The following is a 17,992-nucleotide window of genomic DNA, read 5'->3' as shown; positions in this document are numbered from 1 at the left end:
AGACGCCTTTGACGCCATGACACTCAAAGTATAGCCGCCCGGTTTCGGAATATTTTCCGACAAAGTTTTTGTGTCAATCCACGCACAATTCACTATCAACCACCGCGAAAAGGCACCGATGTGTCCATAATCGCACTCTACAACTGTTTTTCACCACCCGCGAGCTCACCGACACTCGCGAACGCGTATTTTCATCTATAAGCAGCGTCGCCCAAACCGCGCGGGCACGGCGCACCGACGCCGTATTTATTTATAGAGATTCCGCGGAATTTCGACTAAATACACTCTGTACTCGATAATGCTCGTATGCTAGAGCACCAAACGCAACTTTTGAGTACAGATAGAACACTGAACTCGATCGAAAAACACCAGAAGATGCGAATGACTACGGAGCGATACGGAGACACGTCCTACCATGCCGCCGGACCATCCGGAACTCCCCAACCTAACCTGACCTAATCTGACCTTTTTTTTAGGAGGGGAAACCCATCATGGGCCCCCTTGCGCCCCTTGGGCGGAGCGCAAGGGGAGTGTGAGACTCGTACTCACTAAAACCACCTCCAGTTGCCATCCCTGGTGTTTGTTATGGGGAAGCCCAGAACCGCGTGCGGATTCTTCGGGCTTCGCCCACCAAGTATACGGTCCCACGCGCTGCGGTAACGCGTGCCCGCATATGCAGGCCCGTCCCACCCCATGGAGCGTGGCAACCCACCGCTCCACAGGGACCCCCCATCATAGAGGGGGGGGTTTTGTAGGGCGAGGGCTGTCTATCCCAAAACAGCTCTCGCCCTCCCATCCCACCCGTCCACCGTAGGGGGTCACGACGTCCAAGGACGTCGTGCCGAGAGTGGCCCGGGCAAATACCCTGCCGACCAACTCCCCGGGTGCCTGGCCAATGGCCGGGCTCCCAGCCCCCACCGTGGACCCGTCGCGCACACGACATTGCCGGATGCAATGCCGTGTTGTATCGGGCGAGTGAACGCAAACCCGGGCAAATGCCCCGCCGGCCTGGCGTGGGGACGGCCTGTGTACCACACACAGGCCTACCCCCAAAGCACTTTGATAAAGGTGCTCTGTCACCCGCCCGATACCCCCGTCCCACAAAGACGCCGACACAGCTTAAGGCTGTGCCAGCCCCGGCTCCTAACCCGGAAGGGGGCTACTTGTACGCGTGGCTCCGTCCCCCTCCTCCACGCTTGCCGCCTCATTCCTCTTAGAGGGGGTGGGGGGGTCAAACCTGACCCCCCCGGCGAGGTCAACTTGGCGGCCGCCGCCGCCGTTTGCCGACGCCCCTCGCCCCCCTTCCGCCCCACCGCAGGGCAGGATCGGCCGCCTGCCGCATCCTTTCCGCTTCCTCCTTCTGCGAGATGACTTCCTCGCAGAAGGAGGAGAAAGCCTTCCAGGACCTCTCGCTCCCAACGATCTCGCGTACAATCGTTGGGAGGGAGAGGTCCCCGCCGATCTCGTTGACCAGGACACGGCGCCTCTCCGCCCACGCGGGGCACGCCTCCAGAGTGTGTTGCGCCGTGTCCTGGTCCGCGCTGCAGTGGTGGCAGCGTGGTCCGCGCTCGCGCCCTATACGGCTCAGGTACTCCCCGAAACAACCATATCCGGAGAGCACCTGAGCCATGCGGAACGTCACTCCGCCCCGATCCCTGTCCAGCCACTCAGCCAGGCAGGGATGGACGGCCTCGGCAACCCGCCGACCCGACGGGATTGTCGGGTCGGACAATTGGCGCTGCCATGCAAGCAGCGCCTATTGCCTCGCCTGTCGTCCAAGGACCTCTTTGGCCCTGGCCGTTAAACGGGCACCCCTCTCTCGCGCCTGCCGCACCCGCTCGTACGCGTCTGCATACGCGGGCGCCAGCAGGGCGATTGGGGGGTGCCGGCCAGGGCCGTCGCCGCCCTATGGTAGACGGTCCGGTACGTGCGGGCGACACGGGCGGCCACCCTTCTTTCGAAGTGCCGGACGGCCTGTGCCGCCCGGCTGGTGACCACCAAATCGTCCGCCCACACCGGTGCCCCGTACAGGGCCACCGACCGGATCGCTCCCGTGTATAGGCGGCGAGCCTTCTCGTTGGGGCCCCCCAGGTTGGGCATCAGGCGGCTGGTTACCGCCGCTAACCGCTCCAACCGGGGGGCCAACTCCACGAAGTGGTCCTCGAACGACCAGCGGCCGTCCAATGTGAAGCCCAAGTACTTAATACTGGGCCCCACCGGGACAGGGACATTCCCCACCATGATCTGGGCTGGAGGCGGTGCACCGCGGAGGCCGTCGTGGAAAAAGACGGCCTCCGACTTGTGCGGCGAGACCTCCAGACCCAGGGCGCGTATGGCGCGAACCACGCATGCCACCGCCCAGTTGGCCATCCGTAACGCTTCCCCCCATCTTGGGGCCCCGGCCACCACCAGTGTGTCGTCCGCGTAACACACCAGGTGGCAGCCCGGGGGCAAGGCAGCCCGCAGCATCTTGTCGAACGCGAGGTTCCACAGTAAGGGGCCCAACAGGGACCTCTGGGGAACCCCGCGTGTCAACAGCCTTCCGCGTGTTTCACCGTTCCGGCCGGTGTACTCCATTCTTCTGTCCCAGAAATAGTCCAGGACGGTGTCTACCAGATAGGCAGGGAGGCGATGCGTCATCATCGCCTCCACCACGGCGTTCCAGGGGAGGGAGTTGAAAGCATTGCATATATCAATGCTTACAGCAACTGCAACTCCCTCCCCAGCCGTGGTTACGGCCTCCGTGAGGGACCTGACGCGCTTGATCGCGTCCACGGTCGAACGGCCCTCACGGAAGCCGTACTGCCCGTCACTAAGTCCCGGACCACTCCGGGACAGATGCCGGACGATGCGGGAAGCCACCACTCGCTCAAACATTTTTCCCGCCTCGTCCAGCAGACACACCGGCCGGTACGCGGAAGGCTCGTCCGCGGGCTTGCCTTTCCCCTTAGGAATGAGGGCCAATTTGGCCCTCTTCCAAGATGGGGGGAACCTACCTTTCCTGAGGCATCTGTTAAACAGCTGCCTCATGTGCGGGGACAGGACCTCGAGGGCCTGGACCCAAGCCTTGCCGGGAATACCATCGGGACCCGGGGCCTTGTTGCCCCTTAACCCCTTCTAGCACCCGGCCATCTCCTCCGGAGTAACCTCCGGGACCTCATTGGCCTCGTGCACGCGAGGCCGGTCCTCGGTGAGGGGGGGAACGCCCTCTCCCGTTGGGAAGAGGGCGTTAATGACCGCCTCCCTCACCTGCGGAGGTAGGGACTCCGTGATCGGGGGCGCCCAAGGGCGGAGCCTGCCCATAACAAGTTTGTAATGGCGCCCCCACGGGTCCCTGTTTATACTCCGGAGGAATTCGTCCCAGGCCCCTTCTTTGGCCCGGCTGATCGCTTGCCTTAGGGAGTACCTCGCCGTACGGTACTCCCCGTAGGCATTGTCGATCCTCGCGGCAATTCCTGACCGGCGGGCGCGTAGAAAGCGCCTCCTGGCGCGGACGGAGGAGCGCCGAAGTTCGGCAATCTCCTCCAACCACCAGTAAGCGGCCCGCCGGCCTGGGGGCCTCCCGGCTCGGGGCATCGACGCGTCACACGCGTCCGTGACTATGCTCCGAAGCCAGGAGGCTTCCTCCTCCACGTCTTCGGCCGGACATTTGTCCGGCCACGTCGCCGCGAGGAGACTAGCGATCAGCGTGTCCCCGCACATTTCCTTAATCCTCCATCGCCGTGGTCGGCCGCCTCCGGCTGGGCGGCGAGGGGGTGGGGTCGTCCCTAAGGGCAGAGCCAGGGCCATGGAGATGTAGACGTGGTCCGACAATGTCTCCAGGCCCGACTCCACCCTCCACCCCGACACTCTGCGTGCGGCAGCAGGGTTGGCAAGAGTCAAGTCAACTATTGACTCCCCCTGCCACCGCACGCAGGTGCTCTCCGGGCCTGTGTTCAGGATACACAGGCCCAGAGTTGCCGCCCAATCGACGAGGACCTCACCCCTGGCGTCCGACCGCGGGGAACCCCAAACGCAAGACTTCGCGTTGAAGTCCCCCGCGATCAGGACCGGGAGGGGGAGAAGGCGTGTACTCACGCATTCCCCCACCCGTTCCAGGTATTCCTCGAATTCGGCGAGGCCCAATGCCGGAGCCGCGTAGCAGCCGACCACGGCGACGTCTCCCCACGTAACTGCCATGAACCCCCCCCCCGACTCAATCAGAGTCATTGTGGGGGGGGGGAGTTCGCGGCGGGGCACCATGTGATCGCGACGGAGCCACGCCCATCGGCGGCCCAATGTGGGTGGCCGACGGGCACGCGATATGGCTCCGCCGCTATCCCCAACCCGAAACCACGCTCCGCCAGGCTGTGGACGTACAAGTCTTGAGCCCGGCGGGCGTGGTTTAGGTTGGTCTGGAGGAGGCGTAAGGCCATTACTGGTCGGCCATTACAACCTCCTCCAGGTCAGCCTTCTCGGTGGGTAGGGCGGCATCGTTCGCCCCCACTGCAGCTCCCTCGATAGGGGAAGGGGACGAACACTTCTCCCCCGTCTCCTCGGTCGTTGGCGTTGGTGCCGGGGGGGCCACACCCCCGGCAGTCTCCTTCGCTCCTCCTGTTGCCCCGGGGTCTGCACGGGGTCGTTTAGGGGGGCGCTGCTCCTTTGGAGTCTCCTCCAGGGCAGCGCCGCGCCCCTCCGCCTGCGTCGAGGGAGGTTTGGGCTACGGGGTGGGTGTAACGGGGGCACTAGGTGTCCCCGACCCCTCCACCGCTGCCCTTCCCCCTTTCTTTTTGCGCCCGCTATTATTGCGGGCGCAGGCCGGACCGCTCAGGCGATGCCCCGCGAGCTTCCCCAAGTCCGCGCAGAGCGAGCAGTGGGGGGCCTCAGCGGGGCAGTCCCTGGCGCGGTGACCAGTGCCGCCACAATGGTAGCACCGGTCGCCGCGGTTCGCCTGGTTGGGGCAGCGCTGCTGTACGTGCCCCACCTCCAGGCATTTATAGCACTGGAGGGGGCGTGGCTCCAGCAGCACCACCCCCACTCTCGTCCAGCCGATCCGGATCCGGGCCTGCTTCGCGACCTTGAGTGCCGCGATGGCAGGACACCGGACCCACACTCGGCCCAGGCCGTCCGGCGCCGTTTTATGGGGGCCCGTCTCCACCGAAGTGGGACTGCAGCCCCCCGCAGTGGCGATGGCCGAGATGGAGTCCTCCAGACCCCGAACCATCATCTCAGCCTTCTTGGTGGGGCGGACCACCGACCACTGCCCTCCGGTGAGGACCCCCCGGATGCCCTCCGCCAGCTTGTCTGCTTTTGCGTGGGTATCCGGTCGTGGCACCTCTAGTATGCGGGCTTCACCCGCACGTGGGGGATCCCCAGATCCTCCAGTTTGATGGCCGCCTTGAAGGCGGCCATCGCTGCCGCGTATCCCTCCTCCGGGCCATTTAGTGTAATGGCCGCGGAGGAGGGCGGCTTGCGCACCCGGGGTTTCTTGAGGGTAGGGGGGTAGCCTTTGCTCCCCCTCCTTTCCCCTGCGAACCCTGAGGGGGAGCCCCTCGTTTCACCGCCGGCGGGGTCGGTGCCGTGGGACGGGTTGCCTTTTTGGCCGCCCGCGCCGCCTTGCGCCCCACAACCTGCGTCCAGACCTCGCCCTGCGTTGTCGAGGGGGGCGGTGACGGGGGCGGGGGCGGGGGCGGGGGCAGACGCACCTTCTGCTGAGACGGTGGGGGTTGGGGGCGGAGCGCCGGTTGGGCGGGGGTTACCTCCCGCCCTTCCAAGCTCCTCCCCTTTCCTTTCCCACCCTTTCCCTTCTTGGCCGCCCCCGTTTTGTTGTTGGGGGCGGGTCTTGCCGTCGCGTCTCGATCGGCCGACTTCGGTGGGGCTGGGGGGAGCCTTCTGCTCCCTCCCCCGCCGCCGGTGCCACCCAGTGGGCGGGAGGTGATCGCGCCAAGTCGGCGGTCTAGAATGGCCTCGACGCGAGCGACTATTCGCTCCTCGAGGCCACTCGTGGCCGTCGCCTTCTCTCTCCCTCCTGGGGGGGTGTTTACCTTCCCCCGCGGCTGAGATTGAGGGGATCGGGTCTTATCCCCTCTTCCTCGCGTTGCTGAGCGTTGAGGTGGGGAGCGTGGGCGGGGCAAATCCCTCGCCATCTCCCTCTCTCCGCTCGTCGTACTCGTCGGTTGGGAGGGAGGATTTACCCCTCCCCTATTGCCGACGTCCCTAAGGGCCTCACGCAACTCGCGTACTTGGGCCCTTAGGGACTCCACCTCTTGGCGGAGGATGTTCGTCTCCTCTGCCCCGCCGTCTGCAGGTCGCTGCATCATGATGGAGAGGACGGCCCGCACCTCTATCGACGCCTCCTGAAGGGCCCTTATGTATGTGCCCTTCAGGTTGCCCGACGTCTGGGCCACCCTCTCCACCACCGTCATCCATTCGAGGATGGAGGCGGCCAAATCCACGGATGGATTGTTGGCCAGCTCTCGCATCCTCGATTCGGTGGCGCGGCCGGTGTTGATAGCCGCGCCCAGCTGCAATGCGCCAGCGGGAACGGAGTCGGCGAACTGCCGTTCCCGCTGCCTAACGCGCTCCTCCGCCGCCGCGGCGCGGAGCAGTTTTTTGCGGGCGTATTCCACGGTTGACTCGGGACGCCCGCGCTTCCTGCTCTGGGTGCTCGCGGAGGAGGCGATCGACTCAGTATCGCTGAGATCGACCGTCTCCCCCTGTCCCACCCCTGAGCAGAGCGACCAAAACGGTGAGGTCGCCCTGCTCGCGCCACTCTTGGGGGTCGCGTAACCCGACCCCCCGGCTTCCGCACTGTGCGGCTCCGCCCCCTGTGTTAAGACAGAGGGGGGCAAACGTGCCACCCTCGTCGTGCAGGGCTTCAGCGTCGTCTTCAGAGCCGTCGCCCTCCTCCTCTCCTGGGAGGACATGTTCGGGGTCGGAGGGGCGGAAACCGTTTCCGCAACCCCACTCTCCCCATTTTTATCCTCCTCGTCCCTCCTCCTCCCTTGTTTAATTTCTGCCATTTTTTTTTAAATCCCGCCACCCTGCACGGCTCCAGCCCACCGGGGTATACCCCCACCCTTGCAAGCAAGGGGTCCCAAGTTCCCACGGGGAGTGGGCGGATGACACGGGCCGGGGAATTAACATCCCGGCACTGGTCTCCAGCCCCTTACTCACCGCTGGGCCAGGAGAACTCCTAACCCAGGGCTTTCGGGGGTCCCGGGCCTCCGACAACCCGGGCACCGTGCAGGGCGCCGCCACGTGGGGGGCCCCACGGACGGTACGGGTCAGCGTCGCTACAACTCGGCGCGACCTTTCCCGCCGTGGGCGCCAGCATACCGTGTTAGATTGGGTCGAGAGTACGGTTTTCCTCGCAAGGAGGGGGGTTGTAGTCCCGCACTCCCGACCCCTCCCCCCTCGGGCCTCGCCTCGGAATATGTCCGAGCGGCCCCGCTCCTCATCCCCCAGGCTCCCCCCACTCAGTCGCCTCGGACCGCGTCCAAGGGTGCAGCAACTGAGTGAGGGGGGTCCACACGGCCCCGTTTCCGTACCACGTACGGTCGTGAGCCGCGTGGACAAATCCGCTCCCGTCGTATGCCGGAACACTGGCGTGCAATGACGGGTGCGGGTGTCTTCCACCCCGGCCGAGACGGCATCCCTGCCCGACCAGGACGGAAGACAACCTCCCACTCCCCACAGTGCACGGAGGGAGGATAGAAATCCTCCCCTGCGGTGCCATGCCACCGGGCATTTGAAGTCAGGGTCGCCGCATCCCCTACCGACGATTGGGACGGAAAAAGGTCCCTATCGGAGTCGCCGGGCTCCGTGCCCCCTCCGGAGGCTGTGCGCACTTGGATCCTATCCGTCGCCCCAGGGCCTCCCGATGGTCCGAGGACCAATCGGTACCGCCGCCAAGGGTCATCGAAACAGGGAGCCCTCCCACCACGTCAAGGTGGCGCACACGGGAGAGAACCTAACCTTAACCTTTTTTTAAGGAGGGGGAACCCATCATGGGCCCCTCACTCCCCCTTGGGCGGGGGAGCGAGGGGAGTGTGAGACTCTTACTCACTAAACCACCCTCCGTATGCCAGCCCTGGTGTGAAACGTGAGGCCCGAGCACGCCGCCAGCATTCTTCCGGGCCCCACAACCACCTGGTATGACGGCCTCAGCGCCACAGCCAGCGCTGCCCACTAATAGCAGGCCCGTCCCCCTCCGAGGAGCGAGGCATACCATCGCTCCAAGGAGACCACCCACAATAGGGGGTGGTTTTTTGGACGGGTGTTGATGATCCAAACTCAACACCCGCCCTTCTTTCCCCACGTCATGTGCGGAGGACGCAGGGACCCTCGGAGAGGGGCCCCGCGACGATGGAGACCCGGGCAAGTGCCCCGACGGTCCACCACCCGAGTGCCCGGGCAAGTACCCCGCCGGCACTCTGCCTCCGCTCATGACCCGCTGTACGCGAACGCATCCGAACGCGCCGACCTGGTTGAGCGACCCCCCGCGCCCGGGCAAATGCCCCGCCGACATGAGGGGGGGTTCGACTGCGGTCCCCACAGTCTCACCCCCTAGGGTGCTTCGATAAAGGCACCCTGTCGCCCAACCAGGTCTCCTCCCCGGGGGGCCATTGTCCGAGACAACGGTCACCCCCTTCCCCCGCGGCGCCGCATTCCTCCGGGACGCTCGGGTTCCCGGAGGCGAACTCCCTCCATGACCTCTCGCTCTCAGTGATCGAACTCATGACCACCGGCAGCGAGAGGTCCCGACCACTATGTTGGACCAGGACACGGCGCTCGTGTGCCCACGCTGGACAATGCTTCAGCGTGTGGTGCGCCGTGTCCTGGTCCGCGTCACAATGGTTTCAGCGTGGCCCGAGCTCGCGTCCTATCCTGCACAGGTATTCACCGAAACATCCATGTCCGGTGAGTACCTGGCCCATCCGAAACGTGACTCCGCCCCATCCCCTGTCCAACCACTTCGCCAGACAGGGGTTGATGGCCTCGGCTACTCTCCGACCCGATGTGTCATCCGGATCGGAGAGTTGGCGCTGCCATGCTTGCAGCGCCATTTGCCGAGCCTGTCTCCCAAGGATCTCCTTGGCTCCCACGGTCAGCCGGACCCCCTGATCCTTTGCTCTCCGCGCCCGCCCGTACGCGCCTGCGTACGCGGGCGCCAGGAGGGCAATGGGGGCTAGCCCCGCAAGAACCGTCGCCCTATGGGAGACGGTCCGGTAAAGGCGAGCGACTCTGGCTGCCACCCTCCGCTTAAAGCGGCGCACCACTAACTTGGCGCGACGGGTGGCCTCCAGGTCGCCCGCCCACACCGTTGCCCCGTATAGGGCCACCGATCGGACTCCCCCGCATAGAGGCGACGAGTCACCACTTGTGGGCTCCCGCGATTGGGCATGAGGCGGCTTATAGCTGCCGCCCCACGCTCCAATCTGGGGGCCAACTCCACAAAATGGTCGTTCGAGGACTAATTAGTCCTCGAACGACCATTGGCCATCCAGTGTGAGGCCCAGATACTTTATCTTGGGCCCCACTGGGACGGGCACGTTCCCCACCATCACTCGTGCCGGAGGTGGGGCTCCACGGAGGCCGTCGTGGAAAAAGACGGCCTCGGAAACCTTTTTTTTTTTCGGAGGAGGAGGTACCCGTCATGGGCCCCCTCGCTCCCCTTGGGCGGCGTGCGAGGCGAGTGTGAGACTCTTACTCACTAAACCTACCTCCGTCTGCCAGCCCCGGCTGTATGGGGCGCGAGATCGGCCGAACGGCACTTCGTTCGTGCCCCACATTGCCCGGTGTACGTCCCTAGCACCGGTGCGCTGCCATTTCGGGCCCTAATCCCCATCCGCGGAGTGTGGCAGACCACCGCTCCGCGGGGACCTCCCCTCTCTGTTGAGGGGAGGTTTTAGGGCGACGGCCAACACTCCCAAATCGGCCTTCGCCCACCCGTCTCCGATACTCCCCGTTGGGGGTCAAGGAGTCCTGGGACCCCTCGACGATGACGGCCCGGGCAGATGCCCCGACGTCCAGTCACCCGAGTGCGGCGGGGGCGCCCTATGGTGAGGCGCCGTCGGTGGCGGGCGGAGGATCGGAGCCAATGCGGGGGTTGAAGCGTCGGTGCCGGGCGGGGGAGCGGGGGAGCACTCGGCCACTGTCTCCCCATAACGGCGTGGCTGTCAGGCGGTGATGAGTGCACTGGAGCCGTCCGGGTCGGGGCCGTGTAGGACCCCGTTCGGATCGGTGGCGCCCCTGGTGAGGCGCGGCGTAAGAGAGGGAGCGGAGCCGTCCCCCCAAGCAGGACCGGAGGAGTCAGGCGACGGCGGGAAGAAGAAGAGGAGGAAGAGGAAGAGGAAGAAGGGTGGTGGTGGAGCGGGCGGAGTCCCGCCAGCCCTCAGCCCCCCTCCGGCAGAACAGCAGCCCGGGCAGGCGGCAGCCGGCCCGGTCGGCCAGGCTCTGGTCGGCGAGAAGGAGCAGCCGTGGTTGACGGTGGTGGGTAGGAGGGCCGCGAGGCCAACCGCCCAGCCACCGGCCCCTGCGGGCAAGGGCAAACCCGTGCTGGGCACACCCGCCCCAGGTAGACGGGCCAGCGGGGGGGGGCAAACCCTCCCCGTCCGGCGGTCGACCCGGCGCGAAGGGGCCGAAGCCCCCTAAGTCGCCCAAGACGGCGGCCGTGGTCTTCACGGCCGCCGACGGCGACTACAAGGGGGTCGTGGAGAAGGCGCAGAAGGGCGTGGACATCGACGCCCTGGGGATCGCCGCGCCGCGGGTGAGGAGGGCCCTGACGGGAACCCTCATCTACGAGATCCCGGGGCCGGAGTCCGTCACCAAGGCGGACGAGCTAGCCTCCCGCCTGGAGAAGGTGTTCGAGGGGTCGGGGGTGAAGGTCACCCGACCCGTGAAGAAGGCGGAGCAGCGCGTCCTGCGGTTGGACGACGCGGCCACGGAGGAGTCGGTGTCTCGGGCGGTCGCAGCCGCTGGAGGCTGCGACCCCCGAGATGTCGAGACAGGGCCGATCCAGAGGTCCCCAGACGGCCTGGGGACCTCTTGGATCAGGCTTCCTGCGCAGGCCGGCGGAAGGGTCGCCGACCTGGACAGGATCAGAGTGGGCTGGGCCTGGGCACCGATAAGCGTGCTGGAGCCCAGGCTCTTGATGTGTTACATGTGTCTGGCGAAGGGGCACGTGCAAGCGACGTGCCCCAGTCGAGAAGACCGCCGAGACCTGTGCTACAGGTGTGGCGCGGCGGGTCATCGGGCGCGCAGATGCGCCGCTGACCCGAAGTGCCCCCTGTGCACGGGTCTCGGCAGGAGGGCGGACCACAGGCTGGGTAGCGCGGCCTGTGCTCCGCCCTCCAAGGGAGGGAAAAGTGGGGTGCAAAGGGGGTCGGAGACGGCGGCCCAGGGAGGGGCGCGGCAGACGGAGGCCGCTCCCCGCCCGCAAAGGGTCGCCTCCCCGGCTCCCAGTCAGGCGGCCACGTCAGCGGGCGCGGCGCCGGAGCCGGTTCCTCCGTGGGAGGAGGAGCCGAAGCCCCGTCGAGTGACCCACTCGATGGGGAGGAAGAAGGCGGAGGAGAAGAACAACGAAGGTGCGTGGGGCCTGGAGGAGCCCGCTATGGACGTGGAGTAATGGCGGGCCAGGTCCTCCAGGCCAACATTAAACGCGCCCGCGGGGCTCAGGATCTTTTCCTCCAGAGCTTGGCGGAGCGCGGTTACGCGTTGGGAATCGCGGCGGAGCCTTTCAGGCCCCCCGCGAACAGCCCTAGTTGGCCTGTCGGCGGGGGGGGGGCCTCGTTGCGATAGTTCGCGGCGACGCCGCGGGCTCCCCTCCCCTCCGAGTGTTGATGGTCGGGGGGGAGTTCATGGCGGCGCAGTGGGGAGGCATCACCGTGGTCGGGGTCTACGTGTCCCCGAGCCTGAGTCTCGCCGAGTACGAGGGGTTCCTGGACAGGCTGGGGGGGTGCATAGTTCGGCACCCCCGCGGCCTGCTGTTGGTCGCCGGGGACTTCAATGCGAAGTCCGCGCTCTGGGGTTCCCGGCGGCCGGACGCGAAGGGCGGAGTGCTGGCGGACTGGGCGGCGGGTCTGGGCCTGCAGCTGTTGAACGTGGGCTCGGACAGCTCCTGCGTGCGGTGGGCGGGGGAGTCCGTGGTCGATCTGACCTGGGCATCCCCGGCCCTCGCGCGTCGGGTGTCGGGGTGGAGAGTGTTGTCGGGGGTGGAGACGCTGTCAGAGCATAGATACATATCTATGATGGTGTCTCCGCTCTCGGGCTCCGCCCCCCGCCAACGGGGGACGGGCGAACCCCGACCGCGGAGATGGGCGCTCTAGGGGCTGTCTGGCGACAGACTGGTCGCCGCCCTGCTCGCGTCCACGTGGCCGGAGAGGCCGGAGAGCACGGTGGAGGAGGAGGCCGGCTGGCTCGGGGACGTCGTGACGCAGGCGTGCGACTTTACGATGCCCCGGGCCGGCCGGCCTCGGCGACGGCCCACCTACTGGTGGAGCGCGGGATTGGCGGAGCTGCGGCGCGCATCGGGGCGCTCCTGGCGCCGCTTCTCCCGCGCCCGTCGCCGGGGGACGGCGGCGGAGGTGGACGCGCGCTACAGGGAGTTCCAGGAGAGACGGAGCTCCCTGAGGGCGGTGATCAGGGACGCCAAGGCGAGGGCCTGGGAGGAGCTCCTCCGGTCCGTGGAGGGCGATCCCTGGGGGCGTCCGTACCGGCTCGTAATGGGCAAGTTGCGGCAATGGACACCCCCGGAGACGGAGGAGATGGATCCCCTGGAGCTGCGCGGGGTCCTGGACACCCTCTTCCCGGCGGGAGGCGGGTGCCCGAGACCCCCAGAGTGGATGACCTCCGAGCGGCCCCAGGAGATACCGGGGATCGGTCCGGAGGAGTGGGCGAGGATCCTGCGCCGGCTTCGGGGACAACGGGCCCCAGGGCCGGAGGGGATTCCCAGCAAAGTCTGGGCCCTCGCAATGGAGGTCCTGATCCCGCGGGTGAGGGCTCTCTTCGAGCGGTGCCTGGCGGAGGGACGCTTCCCCTCGGCTTAGAAGAGGGCCAAGTTGGTTCTCATCCCGAAGGGCGGAGGAGACGCGGCGGCGGTGCGCAAGTTCCGGCCGATATGCTTGCTGGACGAGATCGACAAGCTGTTCGAGCGGGTGATAGCGGGCCGTCTCGTCCGGCACCTCCCCGGGGGTGCTCCGGGTGAGGAGGAGACAGTTCGGCTTCCGGGAGGGCTGCTCCACGGTGGACGCCGTGTTGAGCGTGAGGGCCCTCATGGAGGCCGCTGTCTCGAGGGGGGGAGTTATGGTGGCGGTGTCGCTAGACATAGTGAACGCCTTCAACTCCCTCCCTTGGGGAGTGATAGTGGAGGAGATGCACACGCAGCTCCTCCCTCCCTACCTCGCGAGGGTGATCCTGGAGTACTTCCGGGGCAAGTCGCTGGAGTGGGTCGACCGGGACGGTAGCACCAGGACCCACGAGGTGGAGCGCGGAGTCCTGCAGGGGTCGGTCTTGGGACCGTACCTGTGGAGACTCGCGTACGAGCGGGTCACGCGCGTCCTTCTCCCGCCCGGCTGTCACGTGCGGTGTTACGCCAACGACACCTGCGTGATGGCCGAGGGTTCCAACTGGGGGGAGGCGTCCGGGCTGACAGAGTTGGCGGTGGCGGTGGTGGTCCGCGCCATCAGGGAGGCTGGGCTGGAGGTGGCGCCGCAGAAGACCCAGGCGATGTTCTTTTTCGACCATCGCCGCGGTCTGCCGCCTCTGGCCGAGATCAGAGTCGGCGGGGTCGGCGTCCCGGTGGGGACCAAGTTGAAGTATCTTGGCCTCACCCTGGATGGCACCTGGTCCTTCGAGGAACACTTCGGGGGACTGACCCCGAGGCTGGAGGGGGCGACCAACGCGCTGAGTCGCCTCCTCTTGAGACGCGGGTGCGCCGCTTACTGGTGGGAGCGGTGCGGTCGATCGCCCTGTACGGGGCGCCGGTCTGGGCGGGGGACCTCGCGGGCCTCCCGGCGGGCCCTCCAGGTGGTGAGGGCGACCGAGAGGGGGCTGGCCGGGAGGGTCGTGAGGGCGTACCGCACCGTCTCTCAAAGGGCGGCGCTGGCCCTGGCGGGCACCCCCCGTGGAGCTGCTGGCGGAGGGGCACGCTAACGCGTACCTCCGCCGGCGGGACCTGCGGGAGAGGGGTGTGGTGCTGACGGCCAGGGCAAGGGGGGCCCTGAGGGACCAGGAGAGGAGGGCGGTGCTGCTGAAGTGGCAGCGGCGACTCGCCGACCCGGGCGATTCGGGTCGGAGGGTCGCCGGGGCCGTCCAGCCCATCCTCTGCGAGTGGGTGGACAGGGGATGGGGGACGTTGACCTACAGGACGACACAGGTTCTCTTCGGACATGGATGCTTCGGGGAGTTCCTGTGTCGTATCGGGAAGGAGCGCGGGCCGCACTGCCACCATTGCGGGACGGAAAAGGACACGGCGGACCACACCCTTGCCGAATGCGCGGCGTGGGGTGTGGAACGCCGTGTCCTTAAGGACGTCGTAGGGGGGAGGATCTTTCGCTCCCGACCGTCATGAGGAAGATGGTCGGGAGCGAGAGGAATTGGAGGGCGGTCTCCTCCTTCTGCGAGCAGGTGATGCTGCGGAAGGAGGAGACCGAGCGCGAGCGCCGACCTGGGATCGGAAGAAGGGGTCCCGGCCACGGATGACGCCGGGGGGGCCGCGGGGTGTCGTAGCGACACCGGCGGCCGCCTCGTCGCGTCCGGGGCGGGAGAGCGAGCAGCAGGGGCGGAGACTCGGGAGGAAGATCGGAGAGACCTTCCTCCGGAGTCACGGGGAAGGGCCCCAACTCGGGTGCAGGTGGGGCTGCAGGCGCGTGATCCCTGTTGGGGGCAGAGTGCCGGCGGGGCACTTGCCCGGGCACTCGGGTGACTGGTCGTCAGGGTATCTGCCCAGGCCATCATCGTCGGGGGGTCCAAGGACTCCGCGAACCCCAACAGGGAGTATCGGGGACGGGTGGGCGAGGGTCGACTTGGGAGCGTCGGCCGTCGCCCTAAAACCTCCTCTCCATAGAGGGGGGTGGTCCCCGCGGGGTGGTGGTCTGCCACACTCCGCGGGTTGGGATTAGGGCCCGAAAGGGCAGCGCACCGGCGCTAGGGACGTACACCGGGCAACGTGGGGCGCGAACGAAGTGCCATTAGGCCGATCTCGCGCCCCATACAGCCAGGGCTGGCAGATGGAGGTAAGTTTCGTGAGTAAGAGTCTCACAATCCCCTCGCACCCCGCCCAAGGGGAGCAAAGGGGCCCATGACGGGTTCCTCCTCCAAAAAAGGTTAGGTTAGGTTTTCCCTTCCCTCAGGGGCTTGCTACGGTGTAGCAGGTACGGGAAGTGACGTTCCCGAGGTGCCCGAGTCCCACACCGGAAATCCTCTTTGGAGGAACCGAGGGTCTTGGTTTCGGCTGAGACCGCGAGGAAGGGAAACCTCTATAAAAAAACCCACGCAACACCGGAAGCCTATGTGACGCAAACTTCATCTTGCTCCATAAGACCAGTGGTCTTAGCTTCGGCTGGGACCGCGAGGACTGGTAACCCTTATAAAAGAAACCCACGGAGCCCGGCGACTCCGAAAGGGACCTTTTTCCTTCCCATTCGTCGGTAGGGGATGCGGCGACCCTGACTTCAAACTCCCGGTGGACGCGGCACCGTGAGGGCGGGATTTCTATCCTTCCCCCGTCGTACGCTCCTACCGGAACCCTTCTTGGAAGGCTGCTGCCGACCTGGGAGGACCGGGGGTCCTGCTGGACCGTGAGGAAGGACAACCTCTATAAAAACCCACGCAACACCGGAAGCCTCCGTGATGCAGACACCATCTTGCTCCGGAGGACCGGGGGCCAAAGGCGTACTGCCAGAGGCTACGAGGACGGCAGAACCTCTAAAAAACCACATACACCGTAAGCTCTTGTGAGCACACACCACCTTAGCTCCAAGGGCCCGGGGGTCGATGGCGCGAGCCGGCTTGCGACGTCAACCGAGAGGATGGAAAACCTCTATAAATACCCACGCAATACCGGAAACCTCTGTGATGCAAACGTCATCTTGCTCCAGGGGACCGGGGGTTGCCCCAACTTTCTTGGACAACCGCGAGGTTTAGAAGGACCTCTATAAACATCTCCTAGAATCTGCGGCTATAGGCGCAGTCCCCCGATGTACGGGGTGAAGGGAGACGCGCGGCAAACTGTTCCTTTCAAGAAAGGGGGGCGGCAAACCGTGCCAACGCGCATTGCGCCAGCGATCGAGCACACTTGGTTAACATCAGCCAAGTCAGCACGGTATGTGCGGACAACCGTGCCCGGAATAAGGGTGGCGGTAAACCGCGCCAACGAAGATCGGCAGATACTGGCCAGACGAGATGGCACAGCGCCGGCGGGGCGGGGAGGGGACGGGGGAGCGGAACCGGGGTCCCGGGGCTGGGTTGGGGAGTTTTTCTCCCCGGCTCGGTGCCGGGAATACGTCCGGGCCCTGTCCTCCCTCCTCTCTACCTTGCTCGGCGGGACATCTCCCTCGTGGGAAAACGGAGGACGGCGTACGAGAACTCCGTAGGAGATCGAGATTCGTCCTCATCCTCGGCAGGGGACTTTCAGGGATGGGTGGGTTTCTGGGGAGGAATGGGGTTTGTGAGTTTGGGAAGGGGGCGGGGAGGCAGTGGGAGAAGCAACGCAACGCTCGCACGCTGGCACCGCTGTCTCTGGACGGTTGCTGGTCGCCACGGCGGAAAGGGTCCCGAGGGGTTGCGACGTCGGTGACCCGGACTGTCCGTGGGGCCCCCGGGCTGGCGCCACCCGTCCAGTGCCCGGGTTGTCGGAGGCCCGGGACCCCTGAAAGCCCTTGTGGTGAGTAGGGGGCTGGAACCCAGCACCGAGATAATATATTCCTCGGCCCGTGGTATCCGTCCACTCCCCGGGGGAACTTGGGGCCCCTCGCTTTGCGAGGGTGAGGGTATACCCTGGTGGACAGGAGCCGGACGGGGGAAGGGATAAATGAAAATGGCAGATACTAATTTATTTATATTTACAGGACGAGAAACATTGAGGGACGATGGAAAGGGGAGCGACGATGACGCTCGTAGAGAGGGAGCGTTCCAGGAGGCGCTTCAGACGCCTTCGGAGATGTCTCCACCCGACCCCACAACATCCGGGGTCGTGGGAGTGAGCGGACCCGGGTCTGGGTCCGGTGTTCGCCGATTAGGGACCGCTCGGGTGGAGTGTGTCCGATCGGAGTCGCCACGGAAGACGACCCGGAAGAACATGCCGTCATGGTATAGGGCCAGAAAGGCTATGGGGAAATTGCACCATAAGGGGCAACAAGCAGCCACCTCTACGAGCGGCAGCGAGCGATGGGCGGAGCGGCAGACAACGAGTGACGCCGAGTCAGAGGTCTCAGTGACATCCTAGGCCCCCCGGACAGCAAAGGAAAGAAGAGGGGTCGACCCCCTACCACCGGGGAGTACATTGGACCGGCGCAAGCTAAGAAGCAGGCCACAGCGGCGGAGAAGGAGAAGGCTGAGTGGAAGAGGGAGCAAGGCCTTCCACGACAGGACGGAAACCATCCTCCATTCAGTTCCACGCAAACATCGCGGGAAATTGGAGGAGTATAGGGAGACGTTGCGTGCGAATCCCACGGCCGACATCGTGGCCACTATTGTGGCCGCGATGAGGGTCGTGGAGGACGTAGCGACGACCTCCCATAACCTCAAGGGCACGTACCAGAAGGCCCTCAAGGACGTCGCAATGCAGGTGCGCCTCGGTATGTCCGTTTTAACGGAGAGAGGGGCATCGGGAGACGGAGGAACTGGCGGAGCTGAGGGCGGTGGTGAAGGTCCTGCGAGAGCAGATCCGCGAACTTCGAGCTCGCGCGTCGGAGTCGCAACACCCGTGGGGTGGGGAAAGAGGGGGGACGGAACCGGGGTGCCGGGGCCGGGTGCGGGGAGTTTACTCCCCAAACCCGATGCCGGTACCAGG

At 65.9% G+C, this 17,992-nt stretch overlaps 3 protein-coding genes across 3 annotated transcripts; all 3 read right to left on the bottom strand.

Annotated features, from left to right (window-relative positions):
- Positions 1 to 3,117: 3,117 nt before the first annotated feature.
- LOC113561605 lies at positions 3,118 to 4,179 on the bottom strand. The gene has a single exon (XM_026968122.1). It carries the CDS (start codon positions 4,177 to 4,179, stop codon positions 3,118 to 3,120), a length of 1,062 nt encoding a protein of 353 aa, XP_026823923.1.
- Positions 4,180 to 4,699: 520 nt separating this feature from the next.
- LOC105280828 (DNA-binding protein HEXBP-like) lies at positions 4,700 to 5,203 on the bottom strand. The gene has a single exon (XM_011341646.2). The coding sequence runs from the start codon at positions 5,201 to 5,203 to the stop codon at positions 4,700 to 4,702; it is 504 nt and encodes a 167-aa protein (XP_011339948.2).
- A 3,637-nt stretch (positions 5,204 to 8,840) lies between these two features.
- LOC105277120 lies at positions 8,841 to 9,773 on the bottom strand. The gene is made up of 2 exons (XM_011335289.2): positions 9,705 to 9,773; positions 8,841 to 9,419 (listed from the first exon to the last, which is right to left on the bottom strand). Exons 1-2 carry the CDS (start codon positions 9,771 to 9,773, stop codon positions 8,841 to 8,843), a joined length of 648 nt encoding a protein of 215 aa, XP_011333591.2.
- Between the last annotated feature and the right edge of the window lie 8,219 nt (positions 9,774 to 17,992).

Source organism: Ooceraea biroi, chromosome 3 (genome assembly GCF_003672135.1).
Source record: "Ooceraea biroi isolate clonal line C1 chromosome 3, Obir_v5.4, whole genome shotgun sequence".
NCBI lineage: Eukaryota > Metazoa > Arthropoda > Insecta > Hymenoptera > Formicidae > Ooceraea > Ooceraea biroi.
This window is presented reverse-complemented; position numbering and strand designations above follow the sequence as displayed.

Excerpts from the sequence above, each read along its gene's own strand:
- LOC113561605 (XM_026968122.1), bottom strand. The coding sequence starts at position 4,179 with ATGGCAGTTACGTGGGGAGACGTCGCCGTGGTCGGCTGCTACGCGGCT.
- LOC105280828 (XM_011341646.2), bottom strand. The coding sequence starts at position 5,203 with ATGGTTCGGGGTCTGGAGGACTCCATCTCGGCCATCGCCACTGCGGGG.
- LOC105277120 (XM_011335289.2), bottom strand. The coding sequence starts at position 9,773 with ATGTGGGGCACGAACGAAGTGCCGTTCGGCCGATCTCGCGCCCCATAC. Across the intron at positions 9,420-9,704 it reads GCCGGGGCTGGCAGACGGAG|ATTGGAGCGTGGGGCGGCAG; the intron begins GTAGGTTTAGTG and ends GTTGGCCCCCAG.